Below are 17,279 nucleotides of genomic sequence, written 5' to 3'. Positions count from 1 at the left end.
GGATAAATTAAAGCATCCAAAGGAGGTCCTGTTTTACCTGTGTGCAAGTGAGTGTACACACATCTGACACACGCATGCACATGACTAACCTCAGTTTTTTAAGAGATGAAGGAATGACCCCCACACATATAGAATCGTGTGTATTGACACAGAGAAAACACCTACAGCATATATTGTCATGGCATAGTGTGTATGCTCTGTATTTAATGTTTGTTGGTTGGTTTCATTCCTCAAATTATCTGTCTTGGGCAAAGCAATACTAACAATGCAGGAGCACCTCCCTGTCATATGTGGCATTGTGAAATACTCATACTTTCACTGAGTCACCACACCAGCTTTCACTTGAAGAAACAGATTGTGGTGGAGGGATTTCTTTGGCGAAAACCAAAGCTTTAGCCTTGTTTTATAGCAGACTCTACAGGCAAATCCTGATGCTTTTTAGATGGACCACCAGGTGAGCTGTTAAAAGTAGTATCAAAGCACCTCAAATGTGTCAAGGAAATCCTCTGAGTAACTTTTCCACACTTCCCCAGTGAAAAGCTGACACTCCTTTAGTTAACACAAGAGAAAAGCACAATGTGTGAGCCTTTCCTAGAGAAACCATCTCTGCTTCCTGGGGTGACCAGAGGCTTTTCTTAAGAATTGTATCTACACTGAATTAGTAATACTAAGTAACCTCTGGCAACCTTGAGTTCCCTGAATTTGTGGAGCTCTACCTTTGAATATATTTTCTTCTCTACAGTAGCCTGTACTTTGTCACTCAAATGCATGCTCTCTAACAAAAACGATAAAAAACATCCACTCAAAACCTGATGCCTGGCATTCTTTAATCAGAACTGTTCTTTTTTTTTTTTTTTTTTTTTTTTTTTTCAAGAAACAGAGATCAGCCCTTCTCAAGGCACCTCTTGTGTGCTACTCCAGTTCTTGTATCTTCTGGTATCTCAGCCCCATGCTGTGGGATGTTTGATGTCTTCTCCTATGGGAAAAACCTTCATATCCTTGATTATCTTACTTACTTTCTCTATACCTTCTGTAGTTTGGAGACTACAGATCTACGTTTTTTGGAGATGAGGAGAACCTGGACTGAATGCAATGCTCCAGATGTGGGTTCATCACAGATTTTATTTCATTGATTATTATGCCACTCCACCACAGTCTGGCCATCTATTTCCCTCCTAATACTTTCTGGTGTTTGTCACTGAAGAGCTTCCCACTGTGCCTTCAAGACATCTTTTACACTTGATTATAGGCAATTTAGATATTATTCCTGTATTCATAGCTAAGGACATGCCACCTGCAGTACTTTGCAGTTATTCACACCAAATCCAACCTTCATTTTATTGTCATCTGTTATCTTAGAAATGTGAGAACCTTCTGTATTTCTTCACACTTAGCTGTAAGTTGGACTGTCCCTCAATAACTGTTTATCATCCACAAACATTACCAGTTCATTATTCACTCCGTTTTACAGATCAGCCTGAGGTATGTTGCAGAGCATTGATCCCATTCTGAGATCTCTAGAATACCTCAGACAATTCAGCAACCACCCTCCTTCAAGAAAACAAATGATTTCTTTTTACTTTTGTTTCTTATTTTTTAACCAGTAACTCGTTCATAGGATAGGCTTTCCCCTTCTCACATGATAGCTTAGTGTCTTCCAGAACATTTGCCCTATCTATCCACAGGGCTCTCTGTGTACCTGAGTACTCTTGGCCCTTGCTGAGGTGGGATTCCTATTTCTGATTTGCTTAGAAAAAATGCTCCAATTTGTTTTGGCCATAATATGCCTTTTCATCTAACCAAAATTTATACCCTCTTCTATTTTCACTCTTACAATTAAAAACCTGTGTTTTCAACTCCTGAAAGCTCATTTAGTCTTGTTTATCAATGCTGGCTTTTTTTCCAGGTGCGGGAGTGGATGGATGCTCTTTTTAAAAATTGATTTAGACTCACTCTGAGACTGCACTGCTCATCTAAACATGCTGTGAAACCCCATGATACCTTCAAGCATTTTAGCCTCCAGATGCTCCTTTTACTTTCTTTTTTTTTTTCTTGATTCCTAATGCTTGTAATTTGCCCCTTTCAAAATGAAACACACCGCAATGGATTTTCTGTATCACATCTCTTTGGTAAACCAGAATTCCCCTTTTTTCTCCCTGGGAAGATGAGAACCTGCACCAACACATTTTCTGTTCATACTCGGCTCCTGAAAGGGACAGCAATTGCAGTGCAAAATCTTGCTGCTGAAGACTTAAAATCATAATGTGCATTAATAGTGAAGATACCCGTATTTACCTATCTATAATACTAAGAACAGAATAAAAGTATAAAGGATGAGTCTAAATAAACAGTGCAAATGCATCATCACAGATCTTACCAACAGAGCAGAGTGACACTGGAAAATTAGAAGAGAAAAGTCAGCATTTGTTTTAAGAAAAAAAAAAATTGTTTTCCTTTACACTTTAGAAACAAAAACTAGAAGTTTGTTTAAAAAAACAGAGGTAGTGCAATAAATCACATTTAATCTATTGAGCTAAAGCCCTACTTAAAGCATCTTAATGAACAAAAGGATTAAGAATCACTGTACTATGCACTCCCCTCTGTATTTTCTGTCATATATCATCTCCTGTGAATACAGAAAAATACATTTCCTTTCATTGTATTTATATGCTAAGGTATCATAGATAAAAATAGAGCAATTAACTCATTTTTGAGCAAAACCCCTTGAAGTATTATGCAATCAAATTTTACAAGGTTTGTAGCACTGACTTCAAAGGGTACTATGTTGACTTTTTTACAGACAGAAAGGTGTACAGTAACCACAATAAAAAACAAGTGCTAAAAATCCTATGCTACAGATTTTTATCTTATTGTTTCTTTTTAATGAAACAATAAGGTATAGCTCAAATATTTGAATAGTCAGGAATACTGGCAGTGTCAAGTCCACATAGCTGACAAACAGTGATTTAATCTGTTTTCCTTGTCAGCTAAATTCCACCTGATAAGTTTACATCTCTTGGTTGTCAGAGCATGGACTTGATTCTTAGATTTTAAACAGAGATTTTAGTACTGGCTTAAAAGAATAAAGGAAAAGTTTTGTAAGGAGAGATGTTTGATAAGGAACCAATTAAAGAAAAACAGTACACCTGAAGAACTGCTATGAAGCCATCCCTCCAGAGCCTTTCTACAGAGTACTGTTTAACTTGGTTTCAATTATTTTTGGTCAGAATTTGAACAGGTGGAGTCGGATCAGGGCAAAACCACTCCAGCTCCAGAACCAGTCTAACAGATCAAGTAATAAAGTAGAAAAATGGAAAAGTTAAAGATAAATTATTTTGTAGTTTTTTTCAGCCAATTAGAGGCAGAGATCAGTGGTGCAGTGGGTTTTTTTTGTTTGTTTGTATTAATGCTGCTTGAAAGTAAATTAAAAAAACCTGCAAGTCTTTTAGTGTCTTATGACTGTCCAGGTTTTTGTAAATGCTGCTGTTTAAAAATTTTTGTCCAAATTTTTTGAAGAAATTCCTGCATTTACTTGTGAATAAGCAGCACTGGATTCTTTACAGTTAGTCCTTTCTTTGAGCCTGTCCTCCCTGCTTTTTCCAAAAGTAGCATTCCAGCTGGGATCTGAAATGCCGCTTGGGGAACACAGCAATAGAAACAAGATAAATTTTACCACGAAGGACACTTTAGTGAGATTACAAAAATTGTACCAGAAATTAACTTGGCTCAGCCTACACAGAGGCACTACACATCCCATTCAGTAAGGTTTATTAAATCGCAAAGTAAAATATAACATTTCCTCTGCCCTCTTCTGATTCACCTGTGTATTCAGTCCCACTGCTTTTAGCTCCTGCAGGAGGCCAAGTAGAGCTCAGGGAGCTGGGGGTGGCACTTGGGCAAAATGCTGAAGAGTTCAGCAAGTTAGAAAAAAGCTTGAAAAAAGGAAGATATAAAACACAAACTACAGGGGAGGCAAGAAATATTAGAGAGAAGGTATTTTCTGGACTGACTGTACCTCTGCAAACATTAACATTCTTTTAATATACCAAAACCTGTTCATTGAGCTAGAATAATCCAAATAGCTAAGCTGGTGACAAGGGCAGTTACTCAAGCAGGAGTTGGCCCACAAAGACAAAAAAAAAGGTGACTGTGCATATTTAAAAACAAAAAGTTATTTTGGAATAAATTTTAAATATTCTTTTAAGAGTGTTCTGAAAAAAATAAGCAAGTATAGCAGAAATAACAAGTAATGGCATGGGAGACATTACTGAAGCTTTTTGAATTTTTTTTAAGGCTGTCCTTTAATGTTTGTTTTTGCAGAGCAGCATTTTATATTTTTTTAATCCACCCTTCTGCAATCTATATTCCAATGCTGGTTACACTGGATCTATAGGAACCCAGAGAGAAAATACAATTTCATTATGGTAATAAAGGACAAAAGGAATACACTCTTGTGAATTTGATCCCTCTGAACACTTTCTCTATAAAACAAGAAAACCATCAATTTTTTTGACAGCTGAGCTTTAAAATAGCCATTTCATATTCAAGGCTGAGTTTAACTTCATGGGCTTTATACCTTCCTACGCATTTACCCATAAATCCATACAAAAATATTTTCTAACGCACAACAGATCACGCCCAGTCTACATATTCACTTATTTCATTCAGCTTTTTGAAAAAGACTGCACCCTAAAAAAATAAAGCCCCTTTTAGTTACAAACAAATATACAGTTAAAAAAACTAATTTTTTTTTTCCTTTTTTTTTTTCCTTTTTTTTTTTTCCTCCATCACTAGCAGTGCTCTAGTTTGAACAGTATCCTAATTCTGTTCCTCCTTTCTTGCTGTACTCCCCAGTGCTGGGAGACACCTGCTTGAAGCTCATGGAAAGCAGTAAGTGGGTATTAGATGAAAACCCACCATGGCCCCACTTACCTCCTTTCCATGTCCTACAATGCAGCTCCTTCCCTTGGCTTCTCCCCAGGACTGAAGAAATACCCTCTGAGTCCTAGCCAAGCTTTGGTCCCTCACACCAGGAGTTGGGACACAGTGTCCCTCTCCCATCACGGTGAGCAGCCCCAAAAGTGAGGGGTACCATTCTGTAGTGAAATGAGGCAACCAGGTGCCACTAATTGCCAGGTAGTGGGCATGAGCTTGTGTCAAGCCCACCTGTGCCTAATTAGGGCGGGCCCCCACTGCCCATGAGCAGGACCAGGGGGCCAATAAAAGAGGTCAGTTGCTCCTGGACCACCACCTGGCAATTAGTGGCACCTGGCTGCCTCATTTCACTACACCATTCACCAGCTCTTCCTCTTCACCTGGCACTCCAAGGAGAGAAGTGCTTTTTGGGAACCCTCTGCTCCCAGACCTCTCACAGCCTGTTTTGCCATTGCTCCTCTGTTCTACCTGATCAAACCAAGTGTGCCCTGTTACAGGATACGTTTCTGATCAATAAATTACTCTGGTTTACATGGTTCAAATTTAAGCTTTTATTTGGTTTTTAAATTAAAAAAATAAATTTCGTTATTAAATAGCGGAATGGGTCTAAACTAACGTTTACATATTAATTCACTTGTTTTAGGATACCACCAGAGAAACAACTGAAGTATACCACCTGGACAGCAGGTTTCTTTTCTCTCAGAAAGCTCAACAGTGGCGAAATTCAGTTAAACAGAAAAAAAAAAACCAAAAACCAAAAAACCACAACAAAAGTCTTAATGTTTACAATGAATGTTAGAAGTAAACCTCTGGTTTTAATGTCATCCAAATCTGGTTTCTGTCACGAAGGCAGTCATTGTATTCAGAATACTATACCACAGTGCTAATGTCATCAGCTTCATCTGGTTTCTTTTGCCTGCTTGGCAGGGATTTCAAGTACTCAAGGTGCCTCCTTGCATCCTCCTGGTTTTGCCGGACGTAATAAACCACGTATGAGATCACCATGGTGAACCAGCCAAACATGGTGACCAGCATGGCGTAGTCAGTAGTCTTTTTAGGAAGGTTGCAGAGGTCAGCATCATTGGCAGCGTTGAGGAATGGTCTCCCAGCGTGCTCATCAAGCACAGAAGTCTTGCAGATGACGTTGTTGGCCGTCTCGTGGTTGGAGGCCATGCTCCTCAGCACCTGCTGCAGCGTGCAGTCACAGTGCCAGGGGTTGTTGGCGATTCTGGCTCTGGCCTTTAGGTTGTTGAAAGCATTTTTGTGCACGCTTTGAATCCGGTTGTCAGACAAATCCAGAGTCTGCAAGGTTTCTGCCACCCCTTTGAAGGCATGTTCGTCTATAAACTCGATCCCGTTTTTTGAGAGATTGAGGACTCTCAGCTGGTGCAAGTCCTTAAAAATTTCGTTGGGGATAGATGTTATCTGATTGGAGTCCAAATAGAGTAAGACTGTTTCTGGAGGAAGATCTCTGGGTATCTCCTTGAGGTTGGCATTGCTACAGCTGACATTCAGACCTCCCGAGTGAGAGCAGAGGCAACCTTTCGGGCACATACTGGCAGAATGAAAGCACAGTATCATGAGGACAAAACTTTGTAAGAGCAGACACATGGAGAGGGAACGAGTCAACCACAGGTCTACCAAATGCATGCTGGGGTGTCAGCATAATCACACGACCATTTCTCATTCAGCCAACAGTGGTGGGAAAAGGGCCGGCAAAGCTGAAAGGTGGCTTCATTTTCTTCAGTGGGATTAGTAAAAACTGACTAATATGTTGGCTTCCTCATGGTCAATACTCTTCTTAGGAGCACACCTATAGAGAGGAAAGAAAACAAGATTTTTATACCATAAAATCCAGTCCCCCTTTTTTTTTTTTTCATTTTAAAAGATAGAAATGAAATTAAGTCGACATGAAGGACAACACTAAATAAATGATCCATTATCCTACCAGTACACTGGAGGATTTATTTAGGTAACTCCTATTAGCATTAATCTGAGTTTAGTACATAAATCCCCAGTACTTTTTTAAGAGGATAGACTACACTTATTACACTAATTGCAGAGGTTTGGACTTTAATACTTATTAGAGGAGGCACTGGTTTGTTTTTACAAACAGCTATAAAAGTAAATTACATTTTCCCATGCTAAAGTAGATGCATTCATAGGAGCTAAGAGTTGTATCTCAAGCAATAATGACAAGTGAGTAGTGAGTTAATGTGAACTTATCTCAAGATAATTTATGCTACTTTAAAGTCCAAATCAAAGTACTTCAGGAAATATTCTTTTCAAGGAAATATTCTTATTATATCACGAAACAAAAACTAAGTAAAACAAAAGCTGCTGCAAGGCACCACAAACATCCATCTCCCTGTATGTCTTCTCCTCCTCCTCTCCTGCTTTTTGCTGCTGGATTTCCTGTACCACAGAGCATTTTCTGAGACACCACTGTGAGACAGAAGTAATTTCTACTTGCAGTTTACTTGAAAATTTTCCTCTTATTCCACATGGAGGAAAAAAGAAAGAAATGCAACAATTTCCAAAAACTCACATCCCCCCCAAACCAAATAAAACTCACAAAAACCTATGTACAAGCCAAACAAACAAACAAAAATCTTACTTATTGCATGTAATTTGCAAACAAACACATGAAAAATATTGTTTCTGCTTCTTTCTCAAGTTGGCTTAAAAATTTTAAATATCCAGTAGCTCTGCCATTTTCTCCTTTAATTGGAGCACAGAATACAGAAGTCTTAAGTGCTGACCTGTAAGCTTTCAAAGACAACCTCATTAATTCTTTTCCCCTATTATGGTGAATTTTCTAACCACAACAGGTCCATTTATTTTCATGTACATGTGCTCTGTCTTTGCACATTTGCAGCCTTCAGGTTGCATTTACATATAAATTAATTTCCCCCCCTACCATATCCCACACCCCCAACCCTGAACCCATGGTGTAGTCCACTGAACAACAGAATCCCTGTAGGGAGGGTATTTGTGATTCTGCAGGAAACAGAAGAAATTGCATTGCGACCACTTTTTATGCCTTGCAGAACTCACATACCAACTGCAGTTCCTGGCACATCCCAGTAATACGGATCAGATGTGTATTTCAACCCCAAGCTCAAGTTTTATTTAACCCTTCTGCTGAGGCTTAGCATGTCAGTAGTACCACAGAAAGAAGATAAACAAAACAAAACAAACTAAAAAACCCTAAACAAAACCCTAACAAAAAAGCCCAAAACATCTGGGTAACATACAATATGTGTGATTCCTTCATTATTATGGCCTGGGAACAGCAAAAGCTCAGCACACTACAGAGAGTAGTAGTGTACCACCAATAGTCTTCAGCTTAGCTATTGATCAAGAGAAAGCTGGCCCAGGAACCTAACCAGAAAGTTTTTATACTTGGACTCCATAACAGGGAGATGTTCTACTCTGAAAAAGAATGGAAATTGTTAGCAATGAGAAATTATGAAGTTAACCCTGGAAGTGTGAACCATTCAAAGGGATGTAAGCAGAGCAAAAAAAGCTCTCTCTGAGGAAACAGAGATGAGGCAGCACCCCCACAACCAACAGGGAGTCCTGCAGGAGCTCTGTGGAAGGAACAGGGTTTACATGAAAGTCCATTGCAGTGGGCTGCACCCTTCTTCCCAGCAGCTCTTCCATCGTTGCAGTGCTTGGTCTTCAAATCAAACAGCAAGCTGCTACAGAAGGAGACAAGTTACAGAAGTTTTTTCCCAGCCTGGCCAGAAGTGTTAAGTACTTGCTAAGATGTGCAGCTGGATTGGATGTCCAAGCTGGAGCTTGGCAGCTGGAAGCTGGCAATCTGCTCCTCCCTCCTACAGCCCTGGAGGCTGTCACAGTTAAAAAAAAACAAACCACACCTATTTTCTCTTCCTTTTCATATTTAAGCATCTCACTACTGTGTAGCACCAAAAGAGTAGATGAATGGTCCAGCTCATCATCATCATCATCACATAATAAGCATCTCATCACTGACTACTTGTATGAAGTGGCTTTCCACCAACAATACCGGAGTCCTACTGCAGGAACGGAGGAGGTTGAAAGAGCAAGGACCTTAAGCAGATGCTTAGTTTTGCAGAAGCATAAAAATCACCCTGTTCTCACCAGAATGTGACAATTAAATATCACAATATCTTCATTACAGACTAAAAAAAAACCCAACCCTGCCAACCTGGAATTATACCCTGGACCCTGCAGAGTCCTCCACAGAGCAGTTATGCTACCAGAGATCACGTGTCAGAGATGCTCCACGCACCAAAACCCACACGGAATGTCTGCACACAACTGAAAACAAATACAGCTCTTTTTTCTTAATGTATTAATGCTGTTTAGAATGGAAGAAGTAGGATCATGAGAGACTAAGCAAAACAGTGTTTAATGAAGCAATGCCTCTTCAAAAGCAGTAACTAAGTAAATGGGTAAAGAGGGGGGGAGAAATTCCCAATATTTTAAGCTGTTACGAAGAGAAAATACAAGTTTAAACCCATAATGAACAACCCAGTCAACAAAACTTAGCAGAGCAACAACAAAGCTCAGCAAATTCTCAGTAAATTAACTGGAAGCAAACCAACAGAAATAAGCATTATTCAGAGTTTTGTTTACTTCCATAACCAGAATACCTGATCCAAGGGATATCTGAAGTTTGGGTTTCACAAAAAAACTTAAAATAAGGACTTTCTTGACTAACAGACATCCTAGTAGCTGCAAAAGAGGAAAGGGAAGTAGGATCTGGATATTTGTAATGCCAAAAATAAGATTTTTGGCTTTCTGAGTGTCTATCTGATTTTCTCTGTTTGGAATGCAACAGATAAACAAGGTAACAAGGAATAAAGACAAGTTATCTACCAGACAGATACACAGAAGACATATAGACTACAGAGAAAAGGATGGAAGACACAGAATTAAATGGAAATCTGTAAATAAAGAAAAAAAAGAAGAAATGAAGGACAATGACAGCAATGCTAGAAGCATAGATAAGAACATGGTATGAAAAGGCTTTTTGTGTGCATTTCTAATATACAAGTACAAACACAGAGAACTGAATGTACAAGTAAAATATTGCAGGGCAATAAAAGTCAGAGGGATGACTGTATTCTTTAGTCTTGCAATTTAAACTGGGTTTCAAGCTTTCCTCTTCTCAGGCTCCCCCAAGACCATTCACTCTGTACAAACATCCAGCAGCACAGGAAAATGTGCAGTTCTAAAATCCCAAAGGAGAGCACATTTGCTTTTAATACACAGAGAGATTTCTACTGAGCTTCAGGTGTCAGGCACTTGCAGATGTTTGTCTTTCCAGCAAGTAAGGCACAGAGACTGGATCTTAGCATCTGAATGCAATACTACTAAACTAGGTATTTGATTAATAACTCCTCCCCACAAGAAATGAGTGATGCAAAGAGCATTAGAGCTTCCAGCTACCTGGACTTAGCAGCAGCTCTCTGCAGTCAGCACCACACTGGCCTTCCCTGGATCACAGATTGTAAGGACTCTGTAAGTGACAAGAAATGGGAGGAGTTTAAAATTTTGTTGTTGCTATAATTCACAAACAAGCAAAAATAGAAAAATAGAGGCAGATATGGTCCATCCTTGTTTCCTAAGCCAATCAGCACAGGCTCTGTGCAGAATGCACTCTTCTGGCAATACGAATTGTATAAATACTGCAGGTATTTTGGAAGATGCTCTTTCTTTGGGATGCGATGTAATTGGGTGCTGACAATAACAGACTGAAAGTGCTATGGCATCAAGCTGCACCTGAAGCATGGTACCCATCACAGGGTCCATCAGAAAGTGTGTTTCTTCCAGTTGACTTCCTGTCCCTACCCACGATGTGTTCCCTCTTTGCCCTCTTCTCTTTACAGAGGCCGATGGGCTGATCACAGCTATTTGAGAGATAACTGGGTCAGTCAGCTGCATTTGCCACCTTGAAGCTTAAGAACAAGAACTAGAGAGTGCAGCACTGTGAATGGGCAGAGCACAGCCCCAGCTGCACAAGAAGTTCTTATGCCCCTGGCTAGGTCTGGAGGTTGCATGGGACCATGAAGCCATAGCACGAAATGAGCTGCAAAAAACCAAAAGGCAGAAGTATGTGAGGTGCCTAGCAGACGAAGAGGGACTGCAGCAGCGCCCCCAAAAAGCAGGAGTGATGCTATGGGCAACTGCAGTAGTACTGGAATCTGGGGGGAAGCAGTGAGGGCACAGGAGCAAAGCAAATTTTTGCAGCCATAGAATCATAGAAAGTTAGGGGTTGGAAGGAACCTTGAAAGATCATCTAGTCCAACCCCCCTGCCAGAGTAGGGACACCTATAGCAGGTCACACAGGAATGCATCCAGGTGGGCTTTGAATGTCTCCAGGGAAGGAGACTCCAAAACCTCCCTGGGCAGCCTGTTCAGTGCTCTGTCACACTGAACAGTGAAAAAATTCTTCCTACTTAATATTTATATGGAACCACCTATGCTCCAGTTTATAACCATTGCCCCTTGTCCTATTATTAGTCAGCTCTGAGAAACGTTTGACTCCATCCTTTCAGCCTGGAGAAGAGGAGGCTCAGAGGAGATCTCATCACTCTATACAGCTCCCTGAAAGGAGGGTGTAGCCAGGTGGGGGTTGGTCTCTTTTCCCAGGCAACTCTCAGCAAGACAAGAGTGCATGGTCTTAAGTTGTGCTGGGGGAGGTTTAGGTTGTATATTAGAAAGAATTTCTTTACAAAGAGGGTGATCAGACATTGGAATGGGCTGCCCAGGGAAGTAGTGGATTCTCCATGCCTGGGGATATTTAAAAAGAGACTGGATGTGGCACTCAGTGCCATGGTCTGGTAACTGCAGTGGTAGTTGATCAAGGGTTGGACTTGATGATCTCTGAGGTCCCTTCCAACCCAGCCAATTCCATGATTCTATGATTCCTGGCACTTGCCCCTTACATATTTATAAACATTGATGAGGTCACCTCTCATTCTTCTCTTCTCCAAGCTGAAGAGACCCACCTCCCTCAACCTTTCCTCATCAGGGAGGTGTTCCACTCCCTTATTCATCTTGGTGGTTCTGCTCTGGGCTCTTTCAAGTAGCTTCCTGTCCTTCTGGAACTGAGGGGCCCAGAACTGGACACAATATTCCAGATGTGGCCTCACCAGGGCAGAGTACAGAGGTAAGAAAACCTCTCTCATCCTACTAACCACCCCCCCCTTCTCATGCACCCCAGGATGCCATTGGCCTTCTTGGCCACAAGAGTACATTGCTGGCTCATGGTCATCCTTCCATCCACCAGCACCGCGAGGTCCCTTTCACCTGTGCTGCTCTCCAGTAGCTCAGTCCCCAACCTAGCCTGGTACCTGGGGCTTTTCTTTCCCAGACCTTTACACCAGTCAAGTCTCAGGGCACAGCAGGAAAGGGAGAGCATAGCTGTCAGCTATATAAAGATTTTAATGTAGCTTTTAGGATCAGAAAGTCTTGCTACAAAGGGTTTTTCACTGTGTTACTATTATGCTAAGACATATTTCCATCTCACACATGATCATCCATGCAGATTCCATAAGCTAAATTATAGGGGCATATAATAAATTAATAAATTATATTCAGGGGCATTTGAGAAATTGCACCATCCTCTTGTCATGTGCAAAGAGAGCTCCATGGCACACGCATCTCACTGTGAAGGAAATTTAGGGATACCAACTGATATTTCCCTATCAATAATGTAAAACACTTGAACAATGTCCCTTCTTCTCCTCAAAGCTGGATCCCCTGATGAAAAAGATTGCACCCATTACTCCAGCAATGTCAAAGGGGTCACAGCTAGCTAGAGATGCTTAGCACATGCATGCACATTTGTATTTGCAGTTACTGAAGGTGGCATGACTAGAGAGGAATTTATTATTACTGTACCTTATGTGCTCAAACAAGCAAGCAAGAGCAGGAAGAAGCAAAAGGAAGCAGCCAACAGATTGACCACAGGGGGTGGCCTGTTGGCTGCATCATCATTGCATTCAATCTGTCTGGTCTGTCACTTTTCAGCCACTGGAAAAATTGGAAAAAATTATGCACAGCCCACCTCCCCAAGCATGCAGATCTGGTGCACAATTCGCCTGCGCAGCCATACCACACTGCTGATGATCTGCAGCTGGAAAACTCAAATGATCATGCTACTAACTTTAGGTGCAGTATCTGGAGAAGCCCTCATTTGGCACCAGATCATGGCAAGAGCTCCACACTCCTGGGGATCACAGAGTCCACCACAAACATTACTGTTTTTTCCCTTGATACCAAAGGCATCCCTTATGGTAGTTGCTGGCCCTCCACGCAGGAGATGTGCTGCACATGTTGAGGGCTCCTGTCCTCATGTACAGCCCATAGGACTCACATATGAATCTATAAACTGCTGGCATTTGTGTGTGTTAGCTCTACCACCTTCAAAGGAAACTCTCAGCTCCCAAAAAGCCTTCAAGAGATCCCTGAAAACCCAGCTCTACTTCTCAAACCCAGACTAAGTAAACTCCAAGCCTTCAGACTAACAACCTTCTTGGAAGTTTGATACAGAATTAGAAAAGCCCAGGAAATAAAAACTCCTACAGGACTCCTTTTTTTAGACATCCTTTAGAGCAAACTTGCATTTTGAATAAATATTAAAATTTTATAACCAAAAATCCATTAAAAGGGAACACTATAAAAAAAAGACCATTTATCTGACTTCCAGAAAATTACTGAGATGTTTTATAGTTCTGAAAGACCTGACATTATTATAACTATTTTCCTTTTTTTCCTTAAGACATTGACAATGTTAGTATATAAAAAATAAAATCATTGATAAATCTAGTCTCCTGCTCTCTATTAAAATAGGTCTTAGCTTTGCCATATCGAACACTTTTGTTGTAAATCAGGTTTGGTATACTACCCACTGAAGTACAAAACATTCCCGGTTTTAACAGATTATTTTCCTTGAACTCCTCTTTCTGTAATGCCAGTCTGTCACAGCACACACACAGACTTGCCATGCTCTCCACATCCAGAAAGAGCTATATTTTATGTCTTTGTACTCCTTTATTTGTCATTGTCCTAAAATGCCATACTAATTTTTCTCTACAAAATATTACCTTGTAATTAGTATTGGCAAGACAGACGTAAGCTGGAGACTAAAGCCTAAAATTCACAGACCATTAGCCCACCTAAAAAGTCCACTTTGCTAAACATCTTAGAACAGAAAAATTTAACCTGAACCAAAGAAAAAGATTTGCTACCACTACTCCCAAACAACTGCAGATGGCATATTTATGAAGAATAAAAACAGAGAAGATAACCAATTGGAAAAATTATTTCTGCACATCCTATCCTTAATCAATCTTCTACTACCTGTTATTACAGACCTTCTAGTAAGCTACATGTTGGATTTTCCTGTGATTTCTGCATGCCATGTTCAAGAGCAGCTGAACCTCTGGAGGGCAAGAGTCTGTGTACACTGAGGGAAAACTCCCATTAAATCCTACCTGGTTACTCCAGCACCTGTGGATTGAATTTGACCAGAAGTGTTTAAATAAAAAACCAAGAAGATTGACATAAAAATGCTAAGCCTCCTTCTTCTACATCTTACTCTGTATCTGTTCCAGGTTTTGGATGATGGCTCAAAAGAGATAGTATCAAAATGACAGATATGTTGAAAAAAAACCTCACAACCACACCACCACAACGAAAAACAACAACAAAAAAACCCAAACACAAAAAAAGGTATTTTTGTTCACTTCCCAATGGATATATGATAAACCTACACCATGACAACGTGACTGACCGAGGGGTTATCAAACCTGAAAGTGAGGATACCTGCGAGCTGGAGCTGAGCGGGAGCAGCAGGACCCAGAGGACGACACAGCAGCTGCTTCTGGTCTCCATGCTGTCTGTGCACTACAGAACAACAGATTTAATGGGTGCCAAGTGAATTCCTCCAGACAAACAACACAATCCTTTAAAACAATGCTGTGTACTGTCAGTGGGGAAGGCATGGCAGCACGCCACAGCTAAGGGCAATCTCACTAGCTGCAGAGGTACACTACGAGTGGGGCAACTCCACTCTCCCTGTGGCTCCAAGACACAGTCAGGAAATTCAATTTAGCAGATGAAACAAGAACCTGGTCTTGAGTCTTGGGACAAGCAGTGTCTTTCAGGCATCTTCCGTGATACCCCTCAAACACAGTGTGGCTGCCTGGCTGCTTCACAGCACAGATGCCTTTGGAGGTAGGCAGTTAGAATGCTATGAAGCACCAAACCAGAGAGATGCCAAGAGCTGCTTGCAAGGTGCCAGGTGATTTAAATTCCCATATGAAAGTCCCTGGCAGTGGAAGATTTTCAGATTCTTAAAACACGGCAAGATGAAATCCTAAAGCACTAAGGAGAGAAATTAATAGAATCCAAAAGCAAATGAGGTGGGAAAAAAGGGGTGCAAAAGATCACTGATTCAATGAATAACTGAAATGTCATGATTAATCAGTGTAAGCCTGAACTCCAATTATATAATGGACTCATTATCTAATGAAACACCAAATGTGCTCAAACTGTAATATTCTCCCCTAAGACAGGACACAGAATGCAAGCTGACATTTTGTTCCCAAAAATCTTCCAGTATAGACATCTTTCTAACAGCTGCTCATAGCAAACCACTTCCAGTTGTAGAAGCAAACTGTAGGTAAAAATTTACAGATCCTAGGCTATGAATACCCTCACTTAGCAGTCACGGAGTGAACATTAAGCTATAATTACTTTCTGATTGTGAGATCACGTAATGTATCAATCCTTATTACAGATTAACAGCCTACTTAATTATACTATGTGGGCAAATGAATCAGCACTTTAAGACTGATGGGTTAGGTTCATGTTAAAAGATGTGTTTAACTTTTCTCCTTTTTCATGTCAAGTCAGGAATTATTTTATAACTCTCAGCTGATAAATAATTGTGCGAAGCTTAGCAGATATAGCAACAGATCAATGACAGAAAAACATCACCAATTATCTACTATCCTTCCTATGATGCTCTGCTCTTGGAAGTCTTTGGTAGCAATGCATTTCCTGAAATGAAACTTTACATCCTTGATGGAAATTAAAGAAACAGCTGTCGGGGATGTTCTTAGACCTCTTTCTTTCAAGCCCTAACAAAGACTGAATCAATTGCTTTTTAGATGTCCAGTGCTGATTACTTTTCCCAGTTATCTCCTGCATCCTCTTCATATGACTTAAGACTTCAAAAGACTCTCATCCCTTCCCTGAGCATCCTACCCTGCTGGGAAATGTAAACAACATTTTGTAAGCATATATATGCCATTTTAAAAAGCAGCAGCTGAGTCAATCAACCATATCATCTATACCAGAAAAAAAATTCACTGAAAGCATCCTGAAGTGGAAATAATTTGTCTTCCTTGGGTAAAAAGACACAGACTAAAGTCTATTCTAAAGTCTGGTTATGAACTGAATGTCTAGGAGCCTTTAACAATTAGGCAATGCAGCAGGTCTTCAACATGGAAGGTCAATTCACAATATTTGATGGTCTTTTTTCTCCCATATTATAACATAATGTGACCAAAGTGAAAAGATAAGTGTTTGGTTGGAGCCATACCCTGACTCTACCCCATAACTAATGACAGATGCTCCTTCAGCTTAATTCTACAGTATCATATCAGAAAAAATGTCTTCTTGATCTCAAGATAATTACACTGATCACCTCAATGATTACCAGCATAATCAGTGACAAGTCTTGCAAGTCAATCTTGATAACTGCATCTGGTGACTGCAGATGGTGTCCTCAACCATCTGAAAATCTTACTCTGCTAAGTGTAAGTCTAATCCCTGGTAACTAAAACTGTGTTATCAGAGACTAATAGGCCTTTAAGCTACCACCTTGCAAAGATAAGCAAGATTCAGACCATCTGGAGGCCTTCCACTTTTTAGGGCACTTGCTTGGTTCTGCATACTGTTATCTTCAGGCTCATTTGAGGTTCATCCAAATGCTCCTGCAACTTTGTAGACAGCAGGAAGAGAGAAGTTGTAATGAGGCTGGGGAAGCTGTGCTGATAATAAAGTTAGCAAGGCAAAAATCAGCATGCAAACCTGAAGGGACCATTCGGCGAGGAACAGGCTAGGTGTTTTGTGAAGTTGACAACAGCTGCACAAAGCAGCGAGGCAAGACAGCTGCTGGCAGCAGATACCTGGGCACTAGGGAGTCCTAGAAGAAGTAAGATGCATTCCAGACTCCAAAGTAAGACAGGGAAGGGAGGAGGAGAATGAAGCAGAGCATGCGTGCAAGCTGCTTCTTCCAGCTGGCCTTTGTCCACAGAGGACAACTGCCAAGGGTC

At 40.6% G+C, this 17,279-nt stretch overlaps 1 protein-coding gene across 1 annotated transcript in view; it reads right to left on the bottom strand.

Moving 5' to 3' along the window:
- Positions 1–5,462: 5,462 nt before the first annotated feature.
- The window catches only part of LRRC3B (leucine rich repeat containing 3B), a 45,948-nt gene continuing 34,131 nt past the window's right edge, over positions 5,463–17,279 (bottom strand). The window contains exon 2 of the mRNA XM_030445474.1: positions 5,463–6,748. Within this exon, the coding sequence (XP_030301334.1) occupies positions 5,806–6,585 (780 nt within the window). The 5' untranslated portion in view covers positions 6,586–6,748 and the 3' untranslated portion in view covers positions 5,463–5,805. The remainder of the gene's footprint in view (positions 6,749–17,279) is intronic.

Source organism: Calypte anna, chromosome 2 (genome assembly GCF_003957555.1).
Source record: "Calypte anna isolate BGI_N300 chromosome 2, bCalAnn1_v1.p, whole genome shotgun sequence".
Lineage (NCBI taxonomy): Eukaryota > Metazoa > Chordata > Aves > Apodiformes > Trochilidae > Calypte > Calypte anna.
The sequence above is the reverse complement of the archived record's forward strand: the minus strand, read 5'-3'. Positions and strand labels throughout refer to the sequence as shown.